This window comes from Malaclemys terrapin, chromosome 3 (genome assembly GCF_027887155.1).
Source record: "Malaclemys terrapin pileata isolate rMalTer1 chromosome 3, rMalTer1.hap1, whole genome shotgun sequence".
NCBI lineage: Eukaryota > Metazoa > Chordata > Testudines > Emydidae > Malaclemys > Malaclemys terrapin.
This window is the reverse complement of record NC_071507.1, coordinates 126,971,833-126,991,189: the sequence shown is the minus strand read 5'-3', so window position 1 is coordinate 126,991,189 and position 19,357 is coordinate 126,971,833. Positions and strand designations below refer to the sequence as shown.

At 43.1% G+C, this 19,357-nt stretch overlaps 1 protein-coding gene across 1 annotated transcript; it reads right to left on the bottom strand.

Annotated features, from left to right (window-relative positions):
• Positions 1–471: 471 nt before the first annotated feature.
• On the bottom strand, positions 472–18,042 carry OSTM1 (osteoclastogenesis associated transmembrane protein 1). Its single transcript, XM_054022564.1, has 6 exons — positions 17,611–18,042; positions 10,656–10,767; positions 8,452–8,549; positions 5,194–5,358; positions 3,703–3,868; positions 472–3,358 (listed from the first exon to the last, which is right to left on the bottom strand). The coding sequence occupies exons 1-6, from the start codon at positions 17,983–17,985 to the stop codon at positions 3,303–3,305; spliced, it is 972 nt and encodes a 323-aa protein (XP_053878539.1). The 5' UTR covers positions 17,986–18,042; the 3' UTR covers positions 472–3,302.
• Positions 18,043–19,357: the final 1,315 nt, after the last annotated feature.

The following is a 19,357-nucleotide window of genomic DNA, read 5'->3' as shown; positions in this document are numbered from 1 at the left end:
CACCCTGTCCCTTCAATTAAAGCTTAAAACTAAGGAAGTTTCCACATGTATATCAGTCATCCCAGAAGCCCTCCAATAGCAAATAGATCAATTTTTCCCAGTATCCCCTTTTTCCTCATAAAACAAGGGCCTGATTCAAAGCCCTTTGCAGCCAACAGGAGCCATTCTACAGACTTCACACAGACTCTAAGGAAGTCCACCCTCTTGGCCACAGTAGAGCTAACCACAGTCATAAGTAGAATAACTAGAACAAAGCACTAACAATAAATGTCAACATTCTGAAGTTGCATTTACCTGCATTAGGTTTCTATAGTAACCATGTGCTTCAAACACAAGTCCATAATAGGAAAGTGTAGTAACTGGGAATTTTATTACTTGGGCTGTCCTGTCCCATCTTTTCCCCACCACTCATTAAAAACAGCATTGGTGAAGCATCTCAGTACTGAAAATGGGACAATCAAGCACAGTCAATTCTATACACAAACATGTTTATTCAATACAATATTTGTTCATTTTCAGTGTATACAGGTTTTCTAATCCAAAAATAGATAACGCTACCCAAGGATAAAAACATTTGTTTGTACCAAAAATACAAACAACTGGTACTTCAAAGTAAGATTTTTTTTTTTAATTATATCTTATATACTCATAAAAATGGCAAACAAAGGTTAAAAATTACCAGCCAGATAAAGTTAGCTTTTTTTCCTGCATGTTTTGTGCACCAACACATTTCCTTTAGGGACAGGAGGCTGTAAGCATTTATAGAAACATCAGAATATTACAAGACCCAATGTATTTTATATGAAAGATACTGTACTCTTAAAAACCATGTAAAGAAAGCTAGCATTACAAGGTAACAAAAAGGAAAAACAATGACATTTGAGAAGACGTAGGATAGAAATTATTTCTAGAGTGTAAACTTTGCTGCTGCTTTAAAAAAAAAAAAACACGAGTACTTTCATTTGGCTTAGCAGCCAGGAAAAAACGAAAACTGCTGTTTTTTTTTTTTTTTTTTTTTTTTAATAAAGTGCTTAACCACCATATCCAAGAGTAATGACCTTCAGACCTATTTAATATGAATGTGCTCAAAAAGCCACTGCTTATGGTATGAAAGCTATCATTCTGTAACTCTGCACATACAAACTGGTTTGATCAGCATGAATGAAAGATTGCTTTGAACAGCCCTCAATCATATGATGCCTCAAATCAAAGGAATGCTATTAGGACAGCAGCTGAATAAGGCCCAGTAAGCTGAAATTTGAGCACAATAGATATAAAAATAGTCATTTAAAACAAAGGCAATTTTCCCCTCTGTCCTATGAAGATAACTTCATGTGATAAGCAACATAAATATATTCTTCTACCATTTTGACACCTTATCTATAGCAGACCAAAAAGTGTCAAAAATATATTTCCTCAGACAAGAAATCCAACTCTATTTAGGCTTTCAACACAAATCAACCATTCAAGGCGATTCATGTGATTAACAGAGGGAGATAATACTTCCTACTCACAAATACCAGGAAGCAGTTGTATGGATATCAGCCAAATGCTAACACATCATGTTACTTAATATTGAAACACTATCAACCTGGTTTTCTTTTTAAATAACAGTATGCCTTAATTCTTTAAATTATTATTATTATTGGTTTTTTTTGTTGTTTTTTAAAGTGCTTTAAGATTATTTTTGCTCCCCTGCTGATGTTTGTTTGGGCAAGGGAAAAAAGTGACTAATTGGCTATGGAGGCAAGACAGTGAAACTAACTAAACACAAAAGTGCTGTCAAAAGACACAAGTTAAAATAAGGAAATAAACTGCTACCTTTTCAGTTGTATAATAATCATAGGCATAACATTTTCAAAGAGAAATGTGATTTCCCAGTTGAGGTCTCCCTTTAGTCTTCAAGTTGTAAAATGGGATGGACTTAATATCAGAGTGAAGCCTCCAACCTCATTACAACCACACTGAAAATTAATTTTACTATAGTAGAAATTTCAGAAAAATGTAGGCCTAGGATTTACCAGCCCGGATATCCTGTATTAACGCATCTTTAGAACTGTGTCCTTTCTACAGTCCCATTAACTTTAGTAACAATGCTGTGACCTTTTGCTTCAGCTCTACAACTTCCTATAGAGTTTGAGGTTTATTTTATCTACTAAATGGACCTCGTCTTCAGTAAATTTCTAGAAAGTATTGATTGCAAATTTGGATACAGAAAGTCAGATCTGGGCACAGCACATTCACTTTATGCCAGTTCTAGAGTTAAAGAACATCTGTGTCCTACTCACTACTAAAATGTATCTCTTTCATGTAAACCCATTTGTATCTTAAACCAGAGGAAGTTCTAAACCAAGCACAATTCAGCATCTCCAGTGACTTACCTCAGGTTACCGTTTTAAAATATTATATAATAAAAAGGAGATTAAATGAGTGAAATAAGGGATAAACACATAAAGACACATCTGATTATACATACAGATGTGCATCATACCTAAAAATAAGCCTCTAACCATTTGTAAAGCAATGACTTAGTGGTTTAAGCGTGCAAGTGTGCTAATATGGAACATTTTCTGAAATGGCCAATTACTATTAATGTATAGCACTGGCAGACCTGCTGTATTCGTTGCCAGAAATGTACCACTTTCCTTGCATCTCACTTTGTTTTTTAAATAAAGACACCACTAAAATGAACTAAGCAGCATGGCTGTGTCTATCAAGAGATGCTATGTAAGGGGGCTAGTTTTTGAAACCTGTAGTACAAGTCTAACCAAATGTGGTAAAATGGCATTTTTACTTTGAAATGTTCTAATTCTGTTACTGAATTAAACCAAAACAAATTACATTAAGCTTTGCTAGTTCATAAGAACCACATCAGAAAGATTATCAGATCTCAGACTGTACTAATATGCCTGGAAATGAACACAACTGTCATACTAGATTTTTATGGAGTCAATATAGAAAATTAAATATAAAGGAAAAAAAACATACAGGAGAAATACATATTCTGTTGATGAAAGGTACAAAAACCTGCAGTCAAAGAATCAGAAAATAACCAGCTTCAGCACTAGTCTGGAAAGAACTAAATTATTTTTCAAATCAGAAGTCCATACTGTGTCTCATAGCCCTGCCTTGTCATGTTTGTTAATATACCCGTTTAGGAGTCAGACAGCATTTTGTTTAACTTGTGTAATGATACAGAGCAACACTAAACCATAATTAACTCCTCTTTTGTGCTGTCCTCCTTCCACCACAATTGTACCCAATATATACCCAGTTGCAGTTTTCTGGTTTTGTTTTGCAGCTCAGCTGTATTTTTCTTGGATGTTCACAAGACTGGCATTTGATTGGATACGCTTGGCTAGAAGGAAAAGAAAAATCAAAATAAAGACTCCCAACATCAGTTTCCCACTCACTCAGTTTAACTGAGCACGTACTATTGAACAGTGTTCCATTAACATCACAGTTCTCCTTTTCAACAGAAACACATGGCTAAGGACCTACTTTCCCCACCCTCTACAGCTCTTGAAGTGATAAAGGCAGACCCCAAGAGGACAAGTAGTCAACACCAACTCCCACTCACTGTTGCAGGCACAGTAGCAGAATTGCCTGACCCCATACCAAGTATGTTGATCAAGTAGAGTGACCAAGATGATTCCTTGTGCTCCCCCATTCTGTAAGTAAAGTTCTGACAACATTACTTACGCAGAATAAGTATACGTTTCTTCTGCTTTGAGTGAAGGAAGCTACTAAGGTAAAAAATGACTGGTAAAAAGAGAATGAATGAAGAAACTGCAATCACTGGGACCGTATCACTGCACGGGACAGAACAGTTGAAAGTTCTACTCCAAAGCCTTCGTGTAATGTTCATCTAAAAGGAAAACGACCATGGTGAGCAACACACATTCCTTGGCTTGCATCACTCTTACTGAACATTGCAAAGTTCAGTATTGTAAGACCCCCTAACTACCTTTAAACCTTTACTTGAATAAGAGCCATTTAAAATATCTCCCCTCAAAAAAATCAGACATCATAGGTGAAATCCTAGCCCTACTGAAATCAATGGCAAACCTCCCATTGACTTCCAAGGAGACAGGATTCCACCCAATATATTTATTAGAGCAGTGATTCCCCACACTGATTCTTACAGCACTTACTAGTGGTACATGGAAAGCTGGCTGATCACATGCTACTAACTCTCCTTCTTCCCAGTTGCTAAAAATCACATTAAAAGACCGCTAAATACATTAAAAACTTTCCTAATATTCATTGGCCCAATAAGCAACTGCTGTAGTTTGGAAGCAACTAACTGGAAGCATTAACTGGAACTTAGCTGAGGAGTGTCAGATAAAAGCCAAAAATTAAAGGGAATTCCCAGCTCCCAAACCCTAATTTGAGATAAGGAATGGAATCGTCCCTTCGCAAAAATCCCTAAACAAAAATGAAGTCCCAACTGCCCAAGCTGAAATATGTCAGGACATCAAGGTTAGCCCCCTTCCTCTTCAGGAGTGGCACAAGGTCTTTAATGACCCCCAGTGGTCAGGAACTCTATTTTACATTTCATCCAAATGAAAAACAGCATCATGGAGTACCCTGGGGGTCCTGGTTCAGTACTAACTCAGAGAGAAGAGTGCAACCTACTGGGTCACCAACACTGTTTCCTGAAACATTTAAAAGTGTTCCTTAACTGTTTTCTCTCCACATACTGACTGGAACCCAGCCTGACCCTGGGAGATGTGAGGAAGTCACAGCACAAAGCAGTGGGTGCAGTATGACACTAGCACACCAAAGAAACTGCTCATGAAAAAAACAAGGAGTCTGGTGGCACCTTAAAGACTAACAGATTTATTTGGGCATAAGCTTTCGTGAGTAAAAACCTCACTTCTTCGGATGCATAGAGTGAAACTTTCACTCTATGCATCCGAAGAAGTGAGGTTTTTGCTCACGAAAGCTTATGCCCAAATAAATCTGTTAGTCTTTAAGGTGCCACCAGACTCCTTGTTTTTTTTGTAGATACAGACTAACACGGCTACCCCCTGATACTTGCTCATGAAAGCAGCTCCCACCGCTGAAAGGACAAAAGCGGTGCAAACAATATAAAACAGCTAACGGACCACTGAAGATTGCTCTTCGGATCTATCTACCCATTGGATATTAGCTAGGCAGTAAGATCCAGAAGCAAATACATATACTTACTGCATCTTCCACATCAATACACAAGTGCGTTCTGTGTTCTGAGTCACTGCCCTGTCCAGTCATTTTTTGCATTTTGTTATACAAGGCATTCAGATTTCTGTAAGTTCGATTGCAGTTTCTGCATACTTCTGTGTGGTTGCTTGGTACAAGATTGATTGCTTGCCCCTAAAATTATAAGCAGCACATATTTAGATTTCTAAACAAGATAAAATTAACTTTAAAAACTAGAGCTGAACTTGAACCAAAAATCTACAATATTAACATCAGAAAATGTTGTTAGACTGAAATTTTGGGATTTAGGCCCATTTCATAGAAATAAAATAAGCTCTCACTGAATTGAAAGTTGACCTTATTTTTCCCCAAAAAGATGCATTTTTAAACTCCTGACCATCTAGAATAAAAACAAAAACAAAGGATTGTTAATACCAAGTTTGCCTTGAAAACACAGCGGTGCTTCTCCCCCACAACTGGCTATTTTTCATTGGTCTATACAAATATGCCACACAGGTAGGAAGGAGGAGTGAATAGGTATTTTAATTTAGCCTAATTTTGAGCTTCAATAGCTACTGTTCCTGTCCCCTTCTGTTCCCCATTTACTACATAGATTGTAAATAGCAAGAATCCAGATTTCAACACACAGACCCTTAAAAACACTACTGGTGGGATTTTCAAAAGAGACTAAGGGAGTTGGGCACCCAAATACAATGGAACCGTATATCCCAGCTTATGCTGACAGAATACAAGATCACCTCTCCTCCTACTAGAAAACGCATTGGAAGTTTGCTGTGAATTTCATCCTTTGTAGATTTCAGACGAAAAACACAGGAAAGTCAGGTAGTTTTACTGTAGTAGCAGTTTCGCTTCCCTGAAAATTCTGATGACCTGGGTGGGTGTGGGGGAGGATGGGGGAAGATAATTATAAGATCTCCAGATTCTTCTGTATTTTTTTAAGCCTAGTCACAGAGACACAATGACAGAACCCACAATAGCCAGAGCTTAAAGAAGAGACCTGGATACTACCCACCTTAAAACATCACTTTTCATCCAGCACTCAAAAAGCAAACTCTTGTATGGTCAACTTCACAGGCTACCTCCAATTTCCCATTTCTGAGCAAGGCAGCTGGGAAGCTAGTGAAGGATAACCACCAACTACACCCAACTTTTGTCAGCATCCTAGAGCCTTCCCAGCTGGGCTTTACACCTAATGTAATGGTCATGGTCACAATAGTAGATTATCTCCTCTTAGCCACAGAAAATGGGCAATCTCCACACATTTTTCTAGATCACTTCAGCCCTTGACAGTGTGGAGGGCTCACCACAGAGACCTAGGGGGAATAAACAGTAATGTGCAGAGATGGCTATGAGGAAGCATTGGGACTAATTCCACACAGCTTCATTTTCTCCCACATCCTATTCAATTATTTACAGCAAGCTTCTGGGAGAGACTATAAGACACCTTCACCTTAAATATCAGCAGGATGCAAATTATGCCCAGCTGTTAGTCTCCTTTTCATCTACAATGACAGCCCCTTTCTGCAGCTGTACTATTTAGAACAACACCTGACTGAAAGGCAACTCTCTGAAGCTAAACGCAGGCAAGATAATGGTGAAGTTGGAGGGAAGAAGGCAACATTTCCATGATTTAGCCAACTCCCTAAGATCACCCCATGGTGAAGATTGTACAGGGGCCTTCTAGTTTTGGTCCTCCTCAATGTCTCAGCAATATTCAATACTCAAACAGCAACAGTTTAGGAAAGCTGTCAGCTAGCCAGGAGATGATGCCCCATCCTAACAGATACAGACTTGACCACAGTAATCCTTGAAATTATGATCTCCATAACATAGGAATGAAACTCCAGGCTACCTGCTGACCAGCACAGGTCAATGAGAACATATCAATGCTACAATCCCTCCATTGGCTACCCAATAATTACTAGATTAAATTTGTGGTCCAGGTCTTGCCTTTAAAGTGCTCCGTTGACCAGGCCCAAGCTCTTTCCCCAGGCCAAGACCTACTATAAAGCCTGCACATCTCAGGAACCATCAACAGTGAGACTAATGGGAGACAGGTCTTTCTCAGCAGCTGTCCCTTCCACAACAGGGAAGCATGAGCACAGACCACACCCCCTCCAGACAGAAATGCTAAATACATCTTTGGCACAGCTTCCCCACAAAAACAGTACATACCTCCACCTGTCTGTGAAGAGGGGCTAGAGGACAGAGCCAAAGTGAATCTTTACAACCTGCTTGGATTTATACAAAATTGTAAGACACTCAGAAATAACACAGGCAATTGTGTTGTGTTATGCTGGTGTACAACCAACTAGCTTACTAAAGGAGCATAAGTCTTACTTCCAGAACTCTGTGGATATGACCATGGCAAAACATAGGTTTAAAAAAATGCCATAGAGACCACCACAGTGGGGGGCAAGAGCTGCCTGGCAAGCCTAAGAGCAGGGAAAGCTAGCTCACCAATTATTTATAATTTAAATGTATTTATTTACCAGTAAGGGGGGCTGCAAAGCATATTGTAACCACAGATCCTCTTCTAGATCCATATGTTTATTCTGCACCAAGAACTTTAATTTTAATGTTTTCATTTTGGACAGTTTTTATTGATTAGCTGTTTAATGAAACAAGCACTAATATTTTTGCATAATCTGATTTAGTTTTAGGATGAAATTAGCAATTTACAAAACTGATGCATAATTCTTTGGATGCACTTTTCTTGGGAGATAATTGCCACATTTATTTTACAAAGAAGGATATTTAATTGCAAAAAAGTTTTAATTGTTCATAACCTTAATGGATAGGAGTCCTTAACAAGTGTTTTCAGGTAGCTGGCCCTTTTGGACTAATCTACAATACAACCAAATAATGATTTAAGGAGCCACATGGCTAAGTCACGTAGTGAAAACTCCAGAAGGAACTAGGAAAAGTGACTTACTGTATGCAGAGACTACATGACTCTTACTATATAATCATCAGCTATTGTGAATCCAGAAATCCCAATATGAAATGGCACTGTAATTGCATAGAAGACAAAGTCAAGGTGAGCATCAATTAAAATGCATTTTGTGCTCTTAATTGTGAACATCTGCATTTTATAGATAATTGTTCTATCTGCCTAAACTGCTTAAGAATTTGTCAATTGCAGTTGCTCAATATGTATCCACTGCAGTTTGTTCTGCGAAAATAAGAGATTTTACTATACAAGAAGAGGGCTCAGTGCCACCCTCAGTTACACAGCAAAGATACCTGGAAGTTATGTTCGAAGCACGTCAGTGTTGTATTGAATAAGTGCAGGAACTCTATTGTACTATTTGACAGCCCTTCACTGTTGTTCTTCAAACAATCTGTCAAAAAGAAAAACACGTGAATCAAGATACCCTGATTTCTAACCTATGTCTAGAGCCAACATGTCCCTTGGTGGCCCTACAGCTTTACAGCAAGAACTCTCAATTATAAAAACAATCCAGTCAGTTTTGCATTTCCTATTTGGTTGCTGTTATGCAGATGTCTCAGATTTGCTGTCCTAACTCACTCATGCTTCTCTCTTCATTTAGGATACATTTGAGAATTAATTGGCCTTGATTAAGTGAAAGATGAAGACCATTATCAAGAGCATTTTGAAGAAAACCCAGAGAGAGCTCAAATCCTTTCAGATAACACAAGACGCTGCTTTTAGTGTGCACTGTTTGAAAGTGTAAGTGTCAGACATGTAGCTGAAACAGCGGACAGCTAGGAAATAGAGGGAATCTTTATGCTTATGGAAAAAAAAAAAAACAAATGCTTTTGAAAACTGTACTAGGCACAGTCACAAAACATGCACCAGTTTTTTCAGGAAGTGGAAGGCAATTTTACCTGCCTTGCAGGGTGCTCCTGAAACACTCCTTGTCAGATACTGCTCTAGTCCCTGCAGGTATTTCTTTCCTTCCACCTACTCCACTTTTTCTACTCTGACCCATTGGACCCTTGGAAACGAGGACTGCTAGTTTTATGTAGAATTCCATTAAAAAGGGCACTATGAAGGTTGCCAGACTCCAAACATGACCTTCCCTAAAGGATGGAGGCAAGGGAACATCTTAAGCATTAGAGGATAGAGTCTGTGCTCCCCTCCTGGGAGATGCAGCACAGAAGTGGAGCCTGCAAATGGGAGAACAGTTGGAGGTTATTTTACCTCTCCTTCACACACTTTGGGTTCTGGCTAACTCCAGAGGCCAGCAGTCCCCAACATAAGTTACTGGTAGCCCCAGGGAGATTGGTGGCAATCTATGGGCTCTGTAGCAGCCCAAAATCCTTTGCAGCACTCAGCTCTACATTACCACCCCTCCAACCTCTGGCACACTCCCATGCAGGGGTGCTGGAACAATTTGTATAGTGGGGGTGCTGAGAGCCACTGAACCGAACTGTAAACCCTGTGTATAAGGAAACCACTTCAAGCCAGGGGCCAGCACCCCTTAGTTCCAGCACTTATACTCCCCTGGTAGGGGTACAGCTCCTGTGCCAGGGGATTTTTTCCTGTTTCCTGTGGTGGCATTTAAGGGCCATAAAGAAGCCACATGCAACATGTTAGAGCCAGAATAGGAGTACGTCTACACTACCCGTGGATCGATGGGTAGTGATTGACCGGGGAATCAATTTATTGCTTCTACACTAGACGTGATAAATCGATCCCTGATCATTCTGCCATGGACTCCAGAACTCCACCGCGGCGAGAGGCGGAAGCGGCGGCTGTCGATCCCGCGCCACGAGGACACGAAGTAAATGATTCTAAGTTGATCTAAGATACGTTGACTTCAGCTATGCTATTCTCGTAGCTGAAGTTGCATACCTTAGATCGATCCCCCCCACCCCTCCCCCAGTGTATATCAGGGCTAAGAGGCAGAACCAGCCCATAGAATTTCAGAGCCAGAGTCTGATCACCAGTAGTCACTCATTGTGACATGGGGCAAGTACAATGCTATTCAACATGAGTAAGGGTATCAGAATCTGAACCTTACTAACTTTTTATTAAACAGTTCAAGTTATATTTTCTACTTGAGTAGGAAAACGGGGGCATGGGAAAAATAAGAGATCTATAAATACAGCAGAGCTGTAGCTGATCTCCAGCATGGTTTGTTCTGACAAAGTAAAAAACAGATGGTAAGTAAAGCAGCTCTGATTTTGGAGGGATAAATGTTTTTAGTGCAAGGTGAATATTCGTATGGTGACTCTAGTGTGTTTAGATAAGCACGGGAAGAAGAAGAAATTTTTTTAATCTGTCAGCTTTGACTAGTCTCCCCTGTACAATAAAAATATCCAGGATGTATCAATAAAGAGCTCTTTGTTTCTGTCAGTTTAAATAACTTAATCTAATCAATGCTATTCAGTTCTGATCAATTGAGAAATTTTAAAGGCAAGGCTAAATCTGTCATCTGAATCATAACGGTAGCATGAAAAGGGCAGAACAAATCACATACTTGCACAGTTGGCCTTCTCCCAAGTACTGTTAAAGAACTGTGAAAGGATCACAACTAGCTGTACCCTATCGGACATCAAGAGGCTTTTTGCACAGTTGCTCTCGGAAGAATTCTGAAAGAAAAAAACCCACAGTATTATGAATTCATACGGAAACAACTTTGAAACTATTTCAGATAACTGGTGACATAGAGGCCAAGTCTACCATTTTAAGCACAAGTGTTAGTTTCACCCATCAGGAGTAGCATGGCCAGTTTTACATCCCTTGTCAGAATTCTGAGAATTTCAGAGACTAGAAAGGCCGACAACTAGTCGGACAGGGCAAAGCCGAAGTCTTTCCAAACAATGGACTAAGAAAAAACATTAAATATTATGAGATGTATAACCATGTTGGGGACTTGGGTACGTTCTTAGAGGGTTTAATATGAGAACTGCAAGAGTGTCAGTCAAGACAGCACCATGCACACCAACAGCTTTCTAGAACAGGGGCACTTTTCATTATGCATGAGTACAATGACTAGTATAATGGACCCTGATCCCACAATGGGGCCCTCTGGGTGCTCCCATAATACAACTACAGAGTTAGATTCCATCCTGGGTTATACTGATGGAAGCTGACATAACCCAGCATTCAGAGCTCAACAAGTTCAATTGGTGCAAGAAGCCTATAACTCCTGCTTGGCTGATTTAGTGCACCTGCTAGCATGACTCCCCTGGAGTCTCATGTGTAGCATAAAGTTGCTCTCCCCTGGCCCTGTGTCATCCCAAACTGCCTTTTGCTAGGAGTCAATCCCTCCTAGCATGCATCTGAGCCTTCTGATACAGAGGTTGCTAACTGCAAACACAGAGGAGCATCAAGCCTCCAAATAGTATTTTAAAGTGTGCACATATCTGTTTTCATTCCATTTAAGAGGCGACTCAAAATAGTGACTGGGAACATCACTTCTTGTTCCCCCCTCCCTACCCACCCCACAAACCAGAGACTGACAGAATCAGCCAGGCACCCCCAGGCTGATTTTCCAGCCACAACAGAGTAGATCTCACCCCTGAGCTGCTTTTGACCAAGACCAGATTAAGCACAAAGACTGGTCTGGCAAATGGAGTACAAGCTCTGGTGTGGGTCAGTAAGACTACAAAACATTTGCTGATGAAAATAAGATTTGTAATTAGCTATACTGAGGTTGGGGTAGAAGATCAATAATTTATCACTCACCCAACCCTAGCCAAGACACCGTTTCAACATTAACAGCTTGATACATAGAGATACAAGTTGATTAAAGTACTAAAACTCACTGACAATGGAAGATTCATGTTTAATGAGTGAAACACGTTCTTTTGTTCTGAGTGACAACTACCCTTCACACTAGCCTCCTTAAACACAGCACAAGGTCTATGGGGAACATCTACACAGCATTCTGGAACTTGTGTCAACAGACCTGGGCTTCCACTAGTGCTCTGAAAATAGCTATGGAGACAGCGCTTTGAAGTCATGGCTTGGGCTGAAGCTTGGGCTCTGAAGCCCACCCCTCGTCCCTAGGCTTCAAAGTCAGTCGCAACTTCAAAGCGCTGTCAACACAGCTATGTTCTGAGCACCAGCGCAAGCCCCTCTAGCCGAAGTCTGTCAACCTGGACTGGGAGGCTTGGTCCCACAGATTCCAAAATGCTATAGACATACCCAGAGAGGCTGGTTGCTTCTCTTGGCCCTAGAGGACATTCTGTGGAGCTTGGAGTTCCCAAGCAACCCTAGTTAAGAATTATGGAACTTCTCAGCCGTAGTTCAGCACAGCCAGCTAGCAGCGGGAGCACTGACATGTCTGCTACCCTGTTTTGGGGGTAGGAAGCCTTTCAGAATTTGGCATGTAAAAGCCTCTACCAAGCAGGACCCTGAAGAGGGAGGAAGGAAGAGCAGCAGCCATTTAGGACCTTCTACTAGCCTAGGAGAAAGAGGGGGGCACCTTCTCCAACCCCACCAGGAGATGTTTAAGGATTAGAGACCCTGCAGTGTCTGTCGCTGTGCTATCAAACTATGTCCACAAAAGCTCAAACTGAAAGCCCTGTTTAAGAGAGTCTGAAGTTCAGTGGAACTATTTCACTCAGCCCTAGCAGGTACAATGTCAGCCACAAGAGCACGAGTTACTGCCTCATCACAGCCTGTCTGCCCCAACCCTGACCTGGATAAGCCACCTGTAGGACAGAGGTTAGCTCACCTGCAGCCCAGCAAGAGATGAAACATCCCTACACCACTTAGCTTTCACGCAGGCCAAACAGACATCTGATGGCAATTGCTTTCATACACTACTAACCTGAAACTGAGTCGAAAACCATGACCAAGGAATCCTCTCTTTACCTGTCCCATCAAATCCTCTCAAACGCACACAAGCTAGTTAGCTAAGAATGCCATGAGAGGACAGCCCCTGGAAGGACAGCCTCATGATCTCTGCAGTAAGAGATGCCAGTCCTATTATTATTTGCTTAAGATCCACCACCTGTTTAGGTCTGCACAAGACACAAAGACTGTCCCTGTCCAAGTGTTTACACTCACGCTTTTCTGGGTAGCTGGTTCATGAATTAGTTCAGAGCCACACACAACCACACAGATACATGGTGTGGAAAGGGTACGTGGGAAAAGTTAGAACAGGGATAATCAATTATTTTTTGTCAATGTCTTGGTCAAGATATAGTCAAGGTCTAAACTCCAGATAAAATAATAATTAAAAAACAAGACTGATACTAAGTAAGTAAAGATTTCGGGGTCTGTTCAAAAGCATCTGGCGGTCCAGATTTGGCCCAGAGTCCCCCTATTGACTGCCCCCCAAGTTAGAACATAAATAGTATCAGGAAAAAGCTTCAGCCTTAAACTAACTCTGAGAAGAAAAAGGTAAAGCTCTACACAGCTGAGCACAGAATGATGAGGTATCCCTTGTAACCAGATACTAAGTTTAAACCTAGTTAGTCAGTGGCCTTTGGCTAATGAGTTTTTTTTTTCCCCCACCCCTCCATACAAGAGCAGATTTTCCACCTGAAAAAACATGAACACTACATACTTCCTCTTCTCTTTTCCTTGTTGTTTTATTCCCAACATATGAACAAGTGTTGACTTTTTGGCCTGGAAAAGTTACAACATCCCTCTTGTGCTATAATTGATCCATCTACCACCCAGACTCATATCACGGACAGCTGATGTCCTTTCTGCAAGTCATGACAAACTAAGGCTATAGCAAGCAAAGATTACTGTTAATAGCAAACTCCTTTTTTTCCCTCTCTACCATGATTTGATACCTAAGTATCCAATATATTCAGGGATCACAGTGGAAAGAGAGAGTGGTGGAATTCCTGTGACAATGCAGCTGGGTGTGGGCAAAATACCAAAGGAGCAGGGTGAAGTGAATGGGAAAGAAGTGTCGGAATAATTTAAGTGAGTATTTTTTTCTGCAAAACAAGTCTGACAGACTTTTCCGCTTTCAAAACTAGTTTTCTTTCAACCCCATGGTTCCCAAAATGTGATCTCTGGAGGGCTACCTGGACACATGGCTCTGGCTCCTGCTTCCCAGCTGCTAAGTTGATTTAGATACTGCCATAAAGTTGCTGTTTATGGCAAGCAATTGTTGTAGTTGACAGAGACATGTCAAGTGGTCATGAATGGAATGGGACATGCAACACAAGAGTCTCTATTAAAATATGTCAGAGGGGTAGCCGTGTTAGTCTGAATCTGTAAAAAGCAACAGAGGGTCCTGTGGCACCTTTGAGGTGCCACAGGACCCTCTGTTGCTATTAAAATATGGTGCTCCCTACAAAAGTTTGGGAGAGATCCATTTCCCTATTTAGTCTATTTTTTCCCCTGTTAAAATGGAAGATTTGTTAAAAGGTTATGGATCAGCAAATCTTCCATTTTACTACTCACACCACAGGAATTTCCATTACTGCTATTTCTGGTAACTTCTATGGGAAACTGTCATACGCACACACTCACATCTACTAGGCCAGTGGCTCTCAACCTTTCCAGACTACTGCACCCCTTTCAGGAGCCTGATTTGTCTTGCGTACACCAAGTCTCACCTCACTTAAAAACTACTTGCTTACAAAATCAGACATAAAAAAAAAATACAAACATGTCACAGCACACCACACTATTAGTGAAAAATTGCTTACTTTCTTGTTTTTACCATATAATTAAAAATAAAACAAATTGGAATATAAATATTATACTGACATGTCAGTGTCTAGTATATAGAGCAGTATAAACAAGTCATTGTCTGTATGAAATTTTAGTTTATACTGATTTCGCTAGTGCTTTTTATGTAGCCTGTTGTAAAACTAGGCAAATATCTAGATGAGTTCACATACCCCCGGCAGAACTCAGCGTATTCCCAGAGATGTGTGTATCCCTGGTTGAGAACCACTGTACTAGGTTATGTACATACCTGGATGAAAGCAGAAAAGCTGGATGAAAGCAAATGCTGAAGAAGTGTAAACAGCAGGGGCCTACTACCTTCCAGGAGGGCTCCTTAAAAGTTGAACTTCCAAATCAATGGGAGACGTAACTTTGGGGAAAAAGGTTTAAATCACTGATACAAACAAAAACTAAGTTACCTAGATTCACAGAATGAAACTGGGCTGTTTTTTCCCCTGACTTCTCACATCAGTTGAAGACAACTGATGGAAGGGATGACAAAGTTCTAAACATCAGATTTAAAATATTTTGATTCCCTGCAGCCACTGGTTCAAATCGCAGCACGGTCAGGTCACCTCACTCCTTTACTCCTTCTTAAAGGGAGAAACTGAGTACCATCCAGTTTGTTACATTTGGATCTTTCAGATGACATTCAATTAGCCTCAAATAGTCTGCAGATACTTAAAAACATGGTCCTAGCTGGTATACCTGTATTGTCAGAGTTAGGGCTTATCCTGGCACCTCACCTTTACCCAAAAGAGTTGTGCAGCTAGTTGACTAACTAATGGCTAGGGAACAGTAACCTAGTGGAGTTGCATGTATATAATCTGTCAGGTATTTGAGGCCCTCCACAATGAGCATTCCCATATAAAAATGAGAGTATTGGTCACTAGATTTCCCACCTTTAAACTCTGCATTTTCAGAGATGTGTCAAATTTGTGAAAGTTGATACACTATAGGAGTTAAAGAACGCTTTGCAAGATGCAGAATTATTAGCATCCTTTGGTTATGAACAATTTCCAGCTTTATGGGAAATGCAACTGGAAGAACTGGTCTAAATTACATCAATACCACTGATGGTGTGCAGCCATTATTGATAAGTCAGGTTTGCTACTGGATATTTTTCTATTGGCAAGCAAGACCTTTTGCTTCAGATGCAGACCATGCTACATGCCTTTGCACCCCGAGATAAGACTACTGCACTTTACTTGGGCTATACCACAAGATGACTATTTTAGAAGCTGAAGCCAATCCACAATATGGCAGCTTGCTTAATAAGAGGAGCTTTACAGTGCTGCACCAACCTACAGTTGCATATGCATGTCTAGGTGGAATTAAAGGTGTAGGTAATGACTTTCAGAGCCAAAAAAAGTGGTTTGAGTCCAGGGTATCCGAGAAACATTGCTTTGCTCATGCCATACTGCCACAAGTGGCATTATTCAGAACCCAGATCCATTAACTTCCAAACATACTGCAATGCTCATCTTTTTTCTTGGCCTTGTGTAAGGGGAAGACAGGAGAGTTCGGTGGAATTATTGAGTTTGGGAGCTAGATCAGATTGTAATTTTTAAGTATGCTAAGGGAAAGGAAGGGCACATACTATCTCTTGTACAAAATCAAAATAAGTAAACTTTAATACACAGCCTAATACTGGAAGCAAAAGTATTTGCAGTCAGGAAAGACATACGAACAAGCAATACCAACCCCACAATATGGTGCACAGAGAAGAAACAGGCATCTCCTTTCAGACACAAGAACTCAGTCCTACGTAGGAGAGCAATGGGCATGAAGCTCACAAGAGCAAAACACTTTAAGCAGCAATGACGCACGTCTAAGAGAGCTCCTAGGCATTTGTTAGAAGCTGATGGCCCAGCTAGTTATGAATCCCTAAATTCTAGAACACCCTGATTTTTAAAAAGCAACAGAGGGTCCTGTGGCACCTTTGAGACTAACAGAAGTACTGGGAGCATAAGCTTTCGTGGGTAAGAACCTCACTTCTTCAGATGCAAGGCACAGGACCCTCTGTTGCTTTTTACAGATTCAGACTAACACGGCTACGCCTCGGATACCTGATTTTTAAGGATCAAATCTTATTTAAGTATGTGACAGGGCAAATAAGAAGTGGATGTGGTTTTGCTATTTTATTGTGTGCACATGGCCTGAAGTCATTAATCATATACAGCAGACTGGGCATTTCCAGAGAACAGTCAATATCAATAAGTAATCAGGCAGTGCAAGTTAGTGCTCCAAGTGCTATTTCCCTGAATAGGATACAAGTCTGATCACACTAAAAGGTCTGTGCCTCCATTTTACTCTACACCACTAGTTCCTCTTTTCAGAGACACATGATTCCACTAATAAGCCTGCCAGGAACCCTCACTCCAATGGAAGGGAGCATCTATTCCACACCTCTTCTGCTGGGGAGTCATTTGCAGAGGGATACCCAGGAGGACCCTTTATCCTCCCTCTCTTGCTTCCACGATCTTAGCTTTCCATGTAAGCCTGCTAAGTCTCCCAGCTTCCCCATCCGCCAGCGGCAGGCACAAACAGCAGCTCTGGGGGTAAGGCAAGGGAGCCAACTAGCTAGAAGTCACAGGCCAGCTAGTCTCCCAACTGGCCTACGGAAGAAAGCAAGGGACTGCCCCACCCTGCCTCTCTCCAACACCTTGGGGGAGTCCACCTCCAGCTAGGGCTTGGCTAAGCCGCACCCCAGGGAAGCTTGTGGGTCAGGAACCGCGCCCCCACAAAAGCGGGCCGCTCCTGGGAGATCCCTTCCCCGCACGCACCCCCACGGCCCGGGTGATGTTCTCCAGCTGCTCCGTGACGCTCTGGAAGTGGCGGTAGCAGCTCTGGCAGAGGCGCACGGGCCGGGCGCTCCGCACCAGGCAGCCGGTGAGCCTCACGCTGCTGTTGGCGAAGCCCACCAGGAGCTCCCGGCACTCGGGTGGCAGCTCCCCGGGGAGCCCCGTCCCCAGCAGGGCCAGCGACAGGTCCTCGGCTTCCTCCAGCAGCTCCAGAGACAACAGCCGTCGCCCGCCCCCGAGCGCCCACCCCTCCGGGCCGCTCTGCGGCGGGGGGCGGCGGCCGGACCCCAGGCCCTGCCCCGCGCTCAGGCCCAGCAGCAAGCCGGGCAGCAGCACCAGGCGCGCGACAAGGCCCATGGCTGCCGGTAGCCGCGGCTCCTGGGAGCGATTCAGAGAATCAGGGTCACGTGGAGCCCGAAGAGATGTCAACGTTCGGAGCTAGGTCCGGCGCGCCGCCTTATTGGCTGGTGGGGGTTCGACTCCGGGTGGAAGGGCGGGGCTGGCGGGCAGGGGGCGGGGCCTGGAAGGGTGGGGCGCGCTGTGTTCAGGCCTGCCCCAGGCGGGCACTTATACTGGCCGTATTGTCGAACCGTGCAGGGCTTCCCGGCCTGGAGAGCGGGGCCTTGCCTGCTAATGCACAGCTCAGAGGAAAAGGGTCTCCAGGGAAAGGTGCCTGACAGGTTGAAAACACACACACCGCTGCTGCTGGGCCTGGCACTCTGCCCCTGGAGATAATTATCACAGACCTCTGGCCTATTTCAGAACTAATGTGACTCTTGCTTCTTCAGCATAACTTTCCATCAATAAGTGCCACATATCAACCAGTCAAACTTTCTCCTCCCAGGCAGGAAGAAAGAGAGAGATTGTCATTTCTCTTTTTATTAAAAAGAGGTGGGAGGCACTCACCTACCATGCTGGTGCTAGGGACCAGATTAAAACTAGGGTTACCATATTTCAACAATCAAAAAAGAGGATGAGAGAAGCCCTGCCCTAACCCTGCCCCTGTCCTGCCCCTAGCCCCACCCCTGCCACTCCCTCCCATTTCCCGCTCCCCTCAGAACCCCCAACCCTCCCCCCGCTCCTTGTCCCCTGTTTGCCCCCTCCTGGGACCCCTGCCCCTAACAGCCCCCCGGGACTCCACTGCCTATCTAAGCCTCCCTGCTCCTTGTCCCCTGATTGCCCCCTCCTGAGACCCTCCCCCCATCCTAACTGGCCCCCTAGGGCCCTACCCCCTACCTGTCCCCTGACTGCCCCAACCCTTATCCACACCCCCACCCTCACCCCCAGACAGACCCCGGGATTCCCACGCCCCATCCAACCACTCCCCACCCCCTGACAGCCCTCCTCCCAGAACTCCCGACCCATCTACCATCTAAACCCCTCTGCTCCATATCCCCTGACTGCTCCGATCCCTCTCCCCACCCCTGCTCCCTGACAGCCCCCCCCCCGAACTCCCAACCCCCCTCCTGCTCCTTGTCCCCTGACTACCCCTCTTGGGACCCCTGCTCCTAACTGCCCTCCAGAACCCCACCCACTACCTAAGCCTCCCTGTTCCTTGTCCCCTGACTGCCCCCTCCTGAAACCCTACCCCCTACCTGTCCCCTGACTGCCCAAAACCTTATCTACACCCCCAGCCCCAGACAGCCCCCCCCCAGAACTCCTGACCCATCCAACCCTCCCCCTGCTCCCTGTCTCTTGACTGCTACCTCCAGAACCCCCCTGCCCCTTC

Bases quoted from the DNA above. Each gene is read 5' to 3' on its own strand.
- OSTM1 (XM_054022564.1), bottom strand. From the start codon at position 17,985: ATGGGCCTTGTCGCGCGCCTGGTGCTGCTGCCCGGCTTGCTGCTGGGC. The intron at 8,550-10,655 runs GTATGTGATTTG...TCTTTTTGACAG, and splicing joins GGAGAAGGCCAACTGTGCAA to ATTGTTTGAAGAACAACAGT. The intron at 5,359-8,451 runs GTATCTTTGCTG...TTATAATTTTAG, and splicing joins GCTTCGAACATAACTTCCAG to GGGCAAGCAATCAATCTTGT.